This window comes from Pteronotus mesoamericanus, unplaced genomic scaffold (genome assembly GCF_021234165.1).
Source record: "Pteronotus mesoamericanus isolate MK-2021 breed Mesoamerican mustached bat unplaced genomic scaffold, CSHL_Meso_final contig_101, whole genome shotgun sequence".
Taxonomy (NCBI): domain Eukaryota; kingdom Metazoa; phylum Chordata; class Mammalia; order Chiroptera; family Mormoopidae; genus Pteronotus; species Pteronotus mesoamericanus.
The window spans coordinates 22,101,231-22,113,342 of record NW_026555001.1 but is presented as its reverse complement, the minus strand read 5'-3'; the positions used below and the strand labels follow the sequence as shown (position 1 = coordinate 22,113,342).

General features: G+C 46.8%; 1 protein-coding gene across 1 annotated transcript in view; it reads left to right on the top strand.

Moving 5' to 3' along the window:
- The window catches only part of VSNL1 (visinin like 1), an 81,223-nt gene extending 69,399 nt beyond the window's left edge, over positions 1–11,824 (top strand). The window contains exons 3-4 of the mRNA XM_054566543.1: positions 9,173–9,388; positions 10,850–11,824. Of these exons, the coding sequence (XP_054422518.1) occupies positions 9,173–9,388; positions 10,850–11,047 (414 nt within the window). The 3' untranslated portion in view covers positions 11,048–11,824. The remainder of the gene's footprint in view (positions 1–9,172; positions 9,389–10,849) is intronic.
- The last annotated feature ends 288 nt before the right edge of the window (positions 11,825–12,112 follow it).

Sequence of the window (12,112 nt, the reverse complement as noted above, 5' to 3'; positions counted from 1 at the left end):
TGCCCTCATGAATCACCAACTAAGGTAGCGGTGGGGATGACAAGTCTTCAAGCCAAATGGTGAACCTGCTTTAGCATAGTGAGTTATGACAACCATCAGAACACTTTTCAGCCCTTTCAATGGTCATCGGGTGCATGTGCCACCGTCTCTTCAGGCTTGAGAAAGACCTGAAACACTGAGTTACTTTAATGGGCAGACACTTCCTTACTGAGCACCTGTGCATCCTGGCCCTGTACTGGGCACCAGGGAATACAGTGCCGGGCGGGGGAGGGGGGTGCAAAACCTAGCCATTCCCTGCCTCCATTTCACTTACAGTCCCCTGCGGGAGAATGGTATTTCTCAAACAACCCCACGGGCATTTCTGCACGATTATGATCAATGTTGCCAAGGGCGAGTTCCAATAATGTGCGTGTATGTGACTTGAGCTCAGAGAAGGATTTCCTGAGAAAACAAAGACTAGATCAAGGTCTGAGGAATGAATAAGAATTAACTGGTTTGGTGCAGAAAAGGAACATTGCAGCTGGAACAACGTGACTGCAACCAAGAACACCAGAAGGTTCCTAGTGATGAAGAAAGTCCTTGGAGCAGGGGCGGGGACCAGAAACCTGACCCAGAGGCAGGACGGCCTGAAATGGCTCATGGGCCTGTGGAATCTTTTGTTCCTTCTTCTGAGAGCAATCTGATGGGAAGTGGACATGAGCAAACTTGGGCGTGAAAAGGTCCCTCTGGAGCTGTGGGGGGATCTGATTGGAGACGCCTGAGAATGAGAGTAGAGGGAGAAGTTAGGAGGCAAAGAAGGCGTAACGTCAGTGGGGCCAGAGAGGCAGCCCAGCGAATGGGGTCCTGCTCCCAGTGAGGCCCCATGGGGTGAAGAGCCTGAAGCCAAACCGAATACCAAGATAACCCTCAAGAGCTCCAGCTCGGCCAGCAGCCCAGGACGTATGCAGAGATTCCCCACTGACCGCGCTCTCCCAGGGGCCGCCTGTGAGCCTTGGGGCATGGGATGCAGAAGGGCGGAGTTGAGGGGTGAGGGGGAGAGGAAGACCTGCAGCACCCAGGGGCACAGGTCCTTGGAGCCTCAGAGACCCTCCACATCTGTCATCTCCAGTAAACCTTACAATTCTATGTCATAGCTATTCATTATTATTGCCCCATTTTGTAGATAAGGAAACTAAGGCTCAAATGGGTTAACTGACTTAGCCATACCACACAGTGAAACAGAACCGGGTTCCCATCCCACCTCCACCTCTCGTCAGCCTTGGGTGGGTGGGTCCTGATTTCTTTTAAGGACACACCAGACTCCTGCAGCCCTTGTGTACGTAGGGTAGGGGGCTGGGTACCAAGTATTGGTGTTGTGTTGGGCCACAGCTGAAGTCCGGGAGGCTGACTGAAACCCTTGGCCTTGGTCTCGGTTGGCACATCTTCCCTCCCCAGTAGCGGCAACCACAGAGCTGGGAGCCACAGGCCCTGTTCGCCTGCCCTGGGCACAGTCTGCTGCTAGGAGAGGAGGGATGAGCCTGGACTGGTGCGAGGAGTCGTATGCATGCCCCTTTTGTCCCTACAGGTATGTCCTCCTCCCCATGTGCCTGATGTATGGCTCAGCCCTGCTGACAAGGACAAAGACAGGGAGTGAGCCCAGGATGAGTGCCGTGTGGGGAGGAGGAAGCAGACCAATGGGCAGAGAGAGGGAGAACCTTGTGGACCCTCCCCTGGATGAGCTGATTGCAGCTTAGGTCAAAGCCTGGGCAGGTCTGCCAGGGGCGGGAGAGGCAGCATTCTGCACACTTGGCTGGGTTTGAGTCCGGCCCGCCCCACACCCTTAGTGGTATCACCGTATGCCAGTTTCTTAACCCAGAAGAACAGCCCTCAACGCCTAAATTTCTTGAAGAACCAGCTGAGGAAGCCTGTGATCCTGCTGAAGGCCTTTCTCCCTGATAGGCACTCAGGAACCGGTAACTCCTGCCTTTGTAGCAGGGCCTGAGGACGTGGGTACTGGGCCAGGTCATCCACAGGAGGCTAGAAGTCTCTAATCCCTGCAGTGGTGAGGGCAGATGAGCTTGGAGGCTCAATAGTCATGTTTCAGGGGTGCAATAAAGAAGATTCTACCCCTGGGGAGGAGATTGAATTTGTGGGTTCATAAGCCAGAGAGTATATGCCTCTGACGTTTGAGAACAAAGGAAACAGAGTTGACCCGAGCCAGGATGGCAGCTCTCTCCAAGGCTGGGCAGTGGAGCGGTCCAAGAATCCTCTTCTGTTCTTTGATTCCATCGTGAATTCTATGTCAGGCTGGCTAATGGGCAGAAATCCAGTGTGAGGTCTGAGGGCCGCCCTGCACCAGCCAGGAGCTGGACAGTGGACAGAGCCCTGGAGAGACCGTCCTCCTCACAGACCTTGCTGCCCCTTGCCCTACCCCCGACACAACACAGCTGGTGTCACAGTGGGCCACAGCTGGGCTTGGGCAAACCTCCTGCCTCTGAGGGTCAGCCTGGGGCACTTCTAGGGGCCCTGCATCCTCCATCGGAGTGAGGCAGGCTCTGGGAGATGGAGAGAGTCTAAATGTCAGAATCTGCAGTTAGAACCATTTCTGGAAAGAGGAGGTGTGCTGGCAGCAAGATGGTGCAGCGGCAACACTGGGAGGGGATATAGCACAGTGTTTTGAGGCCATTTCTTAATGCAGCCACTGAACAGCCTCTGGAACGCCCTGGGGGATCAGGCAGCAGAGGCAGTGACACAATGCATATTCAGCACAAGGGGTCTGGGGATCATTCGCCACCCCTTTTAATATTCACAACTGGATAGATTATTGCAAAGAAATACAGGGTTTGGGCCCACTATCTTTGGGGGACTGTCTTGCAAGGGAGATGATTAATTCCTGCAAAATCTCCTACTATAGCTTGGGCGAGACAAAGGCCACAAAGATTTCCTGCAGTTTTCTTCTGCACTTTGGTTGGTTCTGAACGAGGGTGTGGTCCAGACTTGTGTGAGCCCAGGTTTCAGACTTGGAAACCATTCTTAAACTATGATGAAGAACAGCCAGTATAATAGGCATAGGGTGGTGGGAGGAAACTGTACACTAATTTTTTTTAAGTATTATATTCACATCATCTCCATTATTCTTGTTTGCATCTCTCTATATATACACTTGTAATTTATCATAGTGTATTTTATACTTATTTATGTAGTTATTAATGTCTGCTTGCCCCACTAATCTTAATGTGCTGAGTCTTTTTCTATTTGATTCAGCACTGAACACAGTGCCTATCACATAGTTTCTGTTCAATAAATATTGGTTAATGTGTCATTTTAAAAAAAAAAGCATCCCTCAGGCTTTTAGTAATTTCCTTGTAGTACACACAAAATGACAGAAGAGGGAGATAAATACCCATGGCTGAGGATTTTAAGTGTCAGAGAAGAGGGAAACTAAAAACTACATAATCAACAATTTTTTTTCTTCGTCAAATGTGGAATTAAGTTTATTTCATCAGCTAATACTCGATTAAGAGAAACAACAAGATGTGGCAGAAATGATCAGACCTATCTGCATTCAGCTCCTGTCTCTGCCACAGACACACGGGAACCTCTACAAAAAAATGCCTTGACCTTTGAAGCCTGTTTCCTCGCCAACAATGCGGAGTGCCCAGCATTAGGCTACACTATAGGAACTAAATGAAATGACACACATTAGAAGTTTAGAACCGAGCCCACTCCAGTGCTATGATAATGTTGAAAGCTTTCCAACAAATGATGAGGTGGATGAAAATCCCCTTAACTTTCCGCCTTTTTCTGTTCTGTGTGTTCTTACTCTCAGCAGGGCATTGCCACAGATTGACACAGTGGGAAGAGAATTCAGAGTTTGCCAGACCTTTCTGAGTCCTCATTTCCCGGTCCATGAGATGGAGCTGAGGGTAACCTTTGGACAGGAGTACTGTGAGAGCCAATGACAGAGAATAGATGGTACTAGTCAATACAGAACCCAGCAGCCACATGTGGTTATCGACACTGATGTGTAAATTAAATAGTATCAAAGCATTCAGTTCTTCTGTCACACATGTAATATTTCAAGCGTTACAACCCTAATCGTCCTCAATATTCTATGTGTTGACTTTTTCTATTTTATTCCCCATACCTAGCACAATGGTTAACACATGGCTAGTGGCTAGTATGTTGAACAGTGTGGTTTATAGAATATTCTATCATCACAAGAAGGTCTACTGGACAGAGCTGGCTAGAGTCTAATAGGTGTTCAATAAGAGGTAGCTGTTTTCAGCAGCAGTGTTTGTTACCCTCAAGCTGGCCCTGCAAACATTCCTTCCATGTGGTCATTCAACCAGATCATAGTCAGCACCTACCGTCTGTATAACCTGTGCTGTAGGCACTGGATACATGGGTGAGCAAATGGAATTTTCCCTCTGGGAATTTTAGTTCAGTAACAGATATTAAATAAATAATCTCCTAAATAAATAGGAATGGCAGATGGCCTAAACCTCTGTCCTAAAAACTTGCCTCTCTATTACTAAGTAAAAGTTAAGAACCAAACCATCCCCTTGGGTTGTCTTAAGGATTCTAGAAGACACTGAACGTGTGATCGGTTGCAATTGCACAGTACAGCTATTAGGAAGAAGAGCTCAAAAAGAACTTAGTTCACTCATTTACTCACTAACTAATTATTGAGCACCTACTATATAGTAATTAGGCACTGAACAAAATAGCAGAGCAGCCAAGGCTCTCTGCCTCCTGGAGCTGACATTGCTCATGGAAGAACTTGTAGGATGGTCAGGTTTTTGGAGAAAAATAAAGCAGTGAAGCAGTGCAGGGAATTCTGAGAATGCAAGCGATGACATTTTAATGATGAATATTTTAATATTTCTCAATATCGTTCAATTGTGGTGAAAACCCTTCTCTTGCCAGGCGGGAGCATGTGCACTCAGTTCATGCGACGTTCCCATTTCACAGAGGAAGGGGAGCTAGAAAGCGACACTGAGACAAATCAAAGAAGTGCGAGAGCACACACCCCAGCTCACCAGGAGTTCACCGAGCTGCTCCCAGGAGGCCCTCAGGGAAGAGCTGGGTGAGGGTGGGGTGCAGAGATGAGCAAATTGTCACATGGGCCAGGAGGAACAAAGGTGAGGATAGGACTTACTATACGGTCTAAGGCAGAGGGTCCGGAGAGATTCATCCAAATGAGTGAAGCACAAACCAAGCAGAGGGGGAGATTCAGTCCAGTGTGAAAGTATCAGGGTGGTGGCGCATGTGAGCTGGACGTAAAGAAAAGGTGGGATTTCTTGATTGGTCAAGGTGACATGGGGGTGACAAAGGGGAGGCATAGGACGTATGAAAGCAAGGGGCATGTTTGGTGACACCTAGGGACAGAGTCCCGACACAGGGGCATAAAGCAGAGGAACGAGAGAGGCTTGAGAAGCCAGTTGTCTGTAACCCAGGAGAGGACCCTCACCAGAACCTGGCCATGTTGACACCTTCCTCTTGGACTCCCAGCCTTCAGAACTATGAGAAATAATTTCTGTTGTTTCTAAGCCACCCAGTCTGTGAGATTGTTATAGTAGCCTGAACTATAACACTAACACAGTAGTGAAATATATATAATTACATATTTGTAATTATTCAATCTCCAATTTCTTTATTATTTTAAAAGGTTTGTAGATTATTCATGCCACCAAAAATTATTTTCACATCAATATTTAATGCAGGTATGGAAGCAAAGTGCATTGACTTAAAAAATATTAAAACATATAAAGCAACAATATGCAAAAAAAAAAATTTAATTCTCAGGCACTGTTTTCCTCCAAGAGAAGTGAATATGAGTTCAAGACCCTCATTTCTTCCTGAAGAGGCTGAAGGGAGTGTGGCTTCATTTTTCTGTGGTGATCCAGCTGGAGCTAAATTATTTCATCAAAAGAAGGCGCGTTCCCCTGATTGGAAAAGCTTAGAGCACTCAGAACATGATAGAATGAATTTTCGAAAGGAAGCAGCCCCTTCAGATGTTTGAGGGCTCTTGAGCACCCAGATCTTCCAAAACAAACACATTAGCTATAAAAGTCAGTTATGAACCTTCTGCAAGGCCTATATAACTTTTATGGCTGAAAATTTACCATTGATTTTTTTTCAAGAATTTCTGGACTAGATTAATTTTTAATATACTGACCTAAGGTGCCAGCTATTTTTAGATAAAGCTGTCAGATATTCCTTAGCTTAAAAATATGCTGTAAGAGATAAGATAGGTAAAGCATTACACAGCCAGAAACCCTCACAGATGGAGAGAAATAATCGGCAATGGTCTCATGTCAGCGCCTCTGGAAAGGCAGGCAGGAGAACAGCCCTAAGGAGACTCGGGATCAGCCAAGGGGCCCGATCTGCTCTGCTCTTAGGTTATGTCACAGGTAACAGCTCGGCCCAAGATCCCCGGCCAGATGGACACATCTGCAAACATCACCCACCTAGAACGAGATGAAGACCAATCCTGCACAAGGCACAGAGGATACTGTGATACACTAAGTGCATACCTGATCTTGGTCGCAGTCCCTGACCAAAGCTCCTCAGATTCTTGGAATCTCTGGAGTGATAACAGTGCCTCGTGTGTGCTACTGAGATGACTGGTGGCTGGGGGTCCCTGGATGACTGCAGGGTTGGGGCTGGTCAGGGAAAGACCAAGGCAGGATTAGAGGTGGGAACTTTCTACCCCGCCGCAGACCTTCAGGGAGGGAGGAGAGGCTGGAGATCGAGGGCAGTCTCTGGTGGAGGATGACTTAATCAACCATGCCGGCTTACTGGACTTCTGTAAGACCCCATCAACTATAGGGTTCAGGAGCTTCGGGTTGGTGAACACACTGAGGCGCGGCGAGGGCAGTGTGCCCAGAGAGGACGTGGAAGCTCCACACACGGGCCCCCATACCTGTCCCGTGTATCTCTTCTGTTGGACTGTTCCTGAGTTGTTTCCCTTATACCTTCATAACACACTGGTCATAGCAAATCAAGTACCTTTCTGAATTCTGTGAGTCATTCTTGCACATTTTCAAAGGAAGGGACTGAGGGGACGCCCAACTTTACAGCCGGCCTGTCAGAGGTACAGGCGGCAACCTGGGACTTGTGACTGACCTCTGCAGTGGGAGCAGTCTTGCGGGGCTGCGCCCTTGACCTGCGGGGTCTGTGCTAACTCTTGGCAGGGAGTGTCAGAACTGAATTGAGTTGTTGAGCCCCGAGTTGGTGTCCAGAGAGTCTGAGAATTGGTTGTTGTGAGGGGAGCAAAGACTCTACAAGCTTTTCTCTACATTCTACAAAACTCTACAGAAGTGTGAGTGAAACATAATTCAGAGCACATGATGACAAAATTTACATATTTAGAAATCTTCAAGTTCAAATTGCTTGGTTTAAAACTGAGCACCTGGCAACGTGGGGTCAGGCCTAAGCTCCCAGGAGGCATGGGGAGGGGCAACCTGCTGAGCAGGGAAGAAGAAGAAAGATTTTCCCTCCATAACACCCCTCCTTGAAACCACTCTTGAGCTTTAGGAAGACTTTGCCCACTTCTGGGTCCTAGCTCTCACCTGATAGCATGACTGTTGAAAATTTCACATTGGATTCTTCTATTAAATATAAGGTCCCGAGCTCTGTATTCCCAGCACTGAGGCCAGAGCCTGGAAAAATAAAGGTCACAATGGGTTTTGATGAATAATGCACAATGAAGGATAGCAGAAATACGATATGTTAGGGAATGAGGGAACAAAGGAGAAAGTTGCCCTCCACAACCGTAGAAAGAGTTGATAAAAAAAAAATGGTTGTCAAATTTTTGTTTTTTGACATTAATAAAAGATTGCCGTTGTTTTTCGTCACTAAGTTTCGGGGCAGTTCGTTGCACAGCAGTCGTAACTAGAAAGGGTCTTCATGTCTGGAAGTGGCTGCTGCTGAAATTCAAGCCTAGGCTGGCTCCTCCTCCCCCTACAATGCCGGTCCCTTCTGTGGGCCTCATGTGTGGGGCTCTGAGATGTAAAAGCATATTTTATCTCTGGAGGGAAATCTTCCTTCCAGTGTGCTTCTAAGTGTAAGAGGAGTGGGCAGCAGGTCCCAGGTCAGGATACACAACGAGAAAGAAGAACTCAGGGTCCCCAATGAGAGGTAGTTCCAAGTGGGGAGGGCCAGCCTGTCCCACTAGCAAGTGGCAAAACTTACAAAGAAACAAGAATACCAGTGACATCCTCAAGAATATGCTTTGAATTTTGTATTTGCTGGATTCATGCATCCAGAAACACATATATACCTTCTCTGCTTTAAAATAACACATGGTTACTGGGGCAAGATGGGGCTTTGAGGTTTATTTGCTTCTTTTCTACCCTCCACCTGGAGAATGCCCTTTAGCTTTGCCGGGGCAGAAAGAGAGTGCCTGCCATTTGTGACTGCCTTAGACTCCTGTCCATGGCTGAGGCCACCGCCTCATTCTGCATGGCCTGGCTTCTCAAGGTCTCCTCTGTCTTCTCCCCCTGTGTCATCATCTCCTGTATGACCCTTGCCAACTCGTGGCTCGAGAAGAAATTTCTTTAGATCTCTCAAAAGTAAGCCCAGTCATGTTCTATTTTTAATGGCTTTTAAATGCCTGCTCCACAAAAGAAAAGCCCCTGTAAAGAGAAGTCGGACACTGAGCCGCACCCAGAGATGGCAGCAGGCTGGGGACAGCGAGCCGGCGGCAGGAGAATCTAGGTCCGGACAATCTTGCTCTGGCCTCATGGGGCAGTGGACACAGACTTTCACATGGAGAGAAATGTGGAAGTTCATCTAGCACCACCCCACATAGGGAGAGAAGTCTGCTTCCTGCCCCAGTCCTTGTCCTTGCAGAAGTGACCAGAGAGGCCACAAATGAGGAAAGCTAGCTACCTGCACCCAAGCCCCATCAACCCGAAAGCTGTGTGTCACCATGCTCGCCCAGAGGAAACAGCCAGGATGCTTGTGAGTGAGGTCCCATGGAGAGACAGACGACTTCCTGGGCCTGCTGTTGGCCTTGAGCACTGGAGACGCACCGGAGAGCCTGTCAAGGCCCCTCCAGTAGTGGCATGAGACCATCCACGGTGCTGTGGCCTTTCATTCTGTCCTGGCTCAGACCTCAGCCTAGACCCCGGCCTGTGGTTCTTTCCTTGACGACCTGAATGTGTGTGCCTGTTCTGCTTTGTAGTTCTTCCCCTACGGAGACGCCTCCAAGTTTGCCCAGCACGCCTTCCGAACCTTCGACAAGAACGGGGACGGCACCATCGACTTTCGAGAGTTCATCTGCGCCCTGTCCATCACCTCCAGGGGCAGCTTCGAGCAGAAGCTGAACTGGGCCTTCAACATGTACGACCTGGACGGCGATGGCAAGATCACCCGCGTGGAGATGCTGGAGATCATTGAGGTGAGCGGCGGGCGCTCTGGGCTGCGGCTGGGCCCCAGGCGGTTGGGCACAGAGGCAGGCCACGGGGCTGCGCCAGAGCTTCTTGGGCATACGGCTACTATGGTGGCTCGTTTTCTTCCCTCAGGAACTGGGCTAGCAACACGTCAGCCCTTAAGTTCTAACCCCGCCCCCCACTCCAGCACAGTGCGCTGGGAAAAGTCCCAGGTCCCACCTCCCAGGTGCTGACAGCTGAAAATCAGTATATTAACCAGCCACTCACACGCTGTAAGATCTCCTGCAAACATAAGCCTACTGGGCATGAAGGATGCTCTCAGGACTTAGTTTCTTCGCCCGTGGCTGAGCTCTGCTCTGCCAGAAGTCACCTGCCTCCTCCAACTAGCCTCCCCTGTGGGTATAAGATGCTGCCACAGCCCTTCCGGCTTGCATTTCTTTAAAAAAACTCTATTGAGTCAAAATTTATAGACCATAAATCCACCCATCTTAAATGTACAATTAAATAATTTTTAGTAAATGTAGCAAAATGTGCAACCATCACCATAATTCAATTTTAGGACATTTTCATTCCCCCAGTGAGGTCCCCTGGCCTGCCTGCCTGTTTCTGCCCCCAGACTCAGTGAACTATTGGTCTCCATGGGTTTGTCTTCCTGGACATGTCATGTAATAGAATCAGACACTATAAGTATGTGGCCTCTTGTGTCTGGCTTCCTTTTTTATCTATGTTGTAGGATTTATTACATTCCTTGTTATTGCTAAAATAGTATTCAGTTGTATAAATATGTCATATTTGCTTACTGTTTACCAGTTGTTTCCACTTTTTTGCTCTTAATAATGTTGCTATGAATGTTTACCTGCAAGTCTTTGTATAGATGGGCATTTATTTTTAAGGCACTTTCCCAAGGCGGGGAAATTATTTCTACCTAGGAAGTTTCCACATTGAGAACTGTGTATGCTTAATGGAACAGTTGGAATCTTCTTGCTCTAGTCTTTAATTTACGAACACATTACCTAATCCACAGCTCTCCTTACATGACCTTCTTTCAGTCCTAAATTTTAGTGGCCTATCTTGCTTGAATGTCTAAACTGATTGGAAGTTCCCGATCAGGTGAGACCACACTTCATCTTTTCCTAAATCCCCAAGTTCTAGGGCTTGCTAACTATCATCTACACCTCAAACTCAGAGTGTTTAAAACAGAAGCTGTCATTTTCCTCCCTGAGAATCTAGAATCATGTTCCTCACCCATGATTCTTGATCTCACCACGGAGCTACTTTTTCTACCCACTTCCTCCAGCCAGAAATCTGGCAATCACCGAAAATTCTATTCTACCTAGTTGGTTATAAGACCCCCACATACATGATTATATCATTCTCTTCTTTAAAAACTTTTCGGGAGTCCTTTGGTGTAAACTGAAATTCCTATCACATCATGGGAGAACTTTATGGCCGGCTTCTTGTTTCCCCAGGCTATCTACAAAATGGTGGGCACTGTGATCATGATGAAGATGAACGAGGATGGCCTCACGCCCGAGCAGCGAGTCGACAAGATTTTCAGCAAGATGGATAAGAACAAAGACGACCAGATTACACTGGATGAATTCAAAGAAGCTGCCAAGAGCGACCCTTCCATTGTATTACTTCTGCAGTGTGACATTCAGAAATGAGCGGAGGTCAACGCTATGGACCACACAGAAGTCTCAATGTTCCATTCAGTCTGCAGCTATTCACACACACACACACACACACACACACACACACACAGATATTGCTTGGACTACCTATACATGGACTTGCTTCTTGTGTTTGAAACACTTGTGTGCATGAGAATGTCATTTGCTAATGAATTTTCAAAAGCGTATATTATAAAACCAACAAACGAACAACCTGCCACAATGTGATATGTGTAATATTATTTCATAACTAACCCTCCTTCTCCAAAGCCTGGCGATAAATGTGCTGCAAAGAGTTATATGATTTCTTGTTCCTGTTTTGCTAATGCTTGTGTCTCCTTGATTACACAATGTTAGTGGCACTGAGACCCCCCCCCAACAGTAACGTAACTTAATTATGTGTGTCACCATTCTCCTGTAAAATAGTACTGGACAGACACACAGAGGGGTCAAGGGCTCCTCTGTGTGGTCCGCACACAAGAGCTTGTATTACCAGTGAATATAAATGTACGACATTTGCATGCCTTTTAGGTTTGCCTTAACTCTCACCTCATTTGCATCCTCCCAATCTGGAAAGAGATGTTTTGGAATTAATGCAATATAAGACTTAAAAGTCCTGCTAGATGATTCATTAATTAAGTATACCTATCTATATATACATACACACAAAGATATTATTTATTGAAAGTAAAAAAAAAAAGATGAAAGTGTATTGATTTCTGCTTGAATTTTCAGAGGCTTCCGAAGAGGTGGCAAAAGATGTCCCAAATAAATTTATAACATTTGACTTTTTCCCTCAATTCTTATTTCTTAATTTTAAATTTGAAACAGATGTTCATAAATATCAAGGGTCAGCTACCAATAACTCACCAAATCTACTCGGAGACAACTCGGATTTGAAGAATTAATGACAACAAAAGGGGGGGAAAGCAATCTTCCAACAACACCCTAGTCCTCAAAAAAGGGACAATTCATATAGTACGTGGCATTTACAGAAAACATACAACTTTTCTCATTCTCAAAAAATGCCCGTGACATGGACATAGATTGTATCTCAGT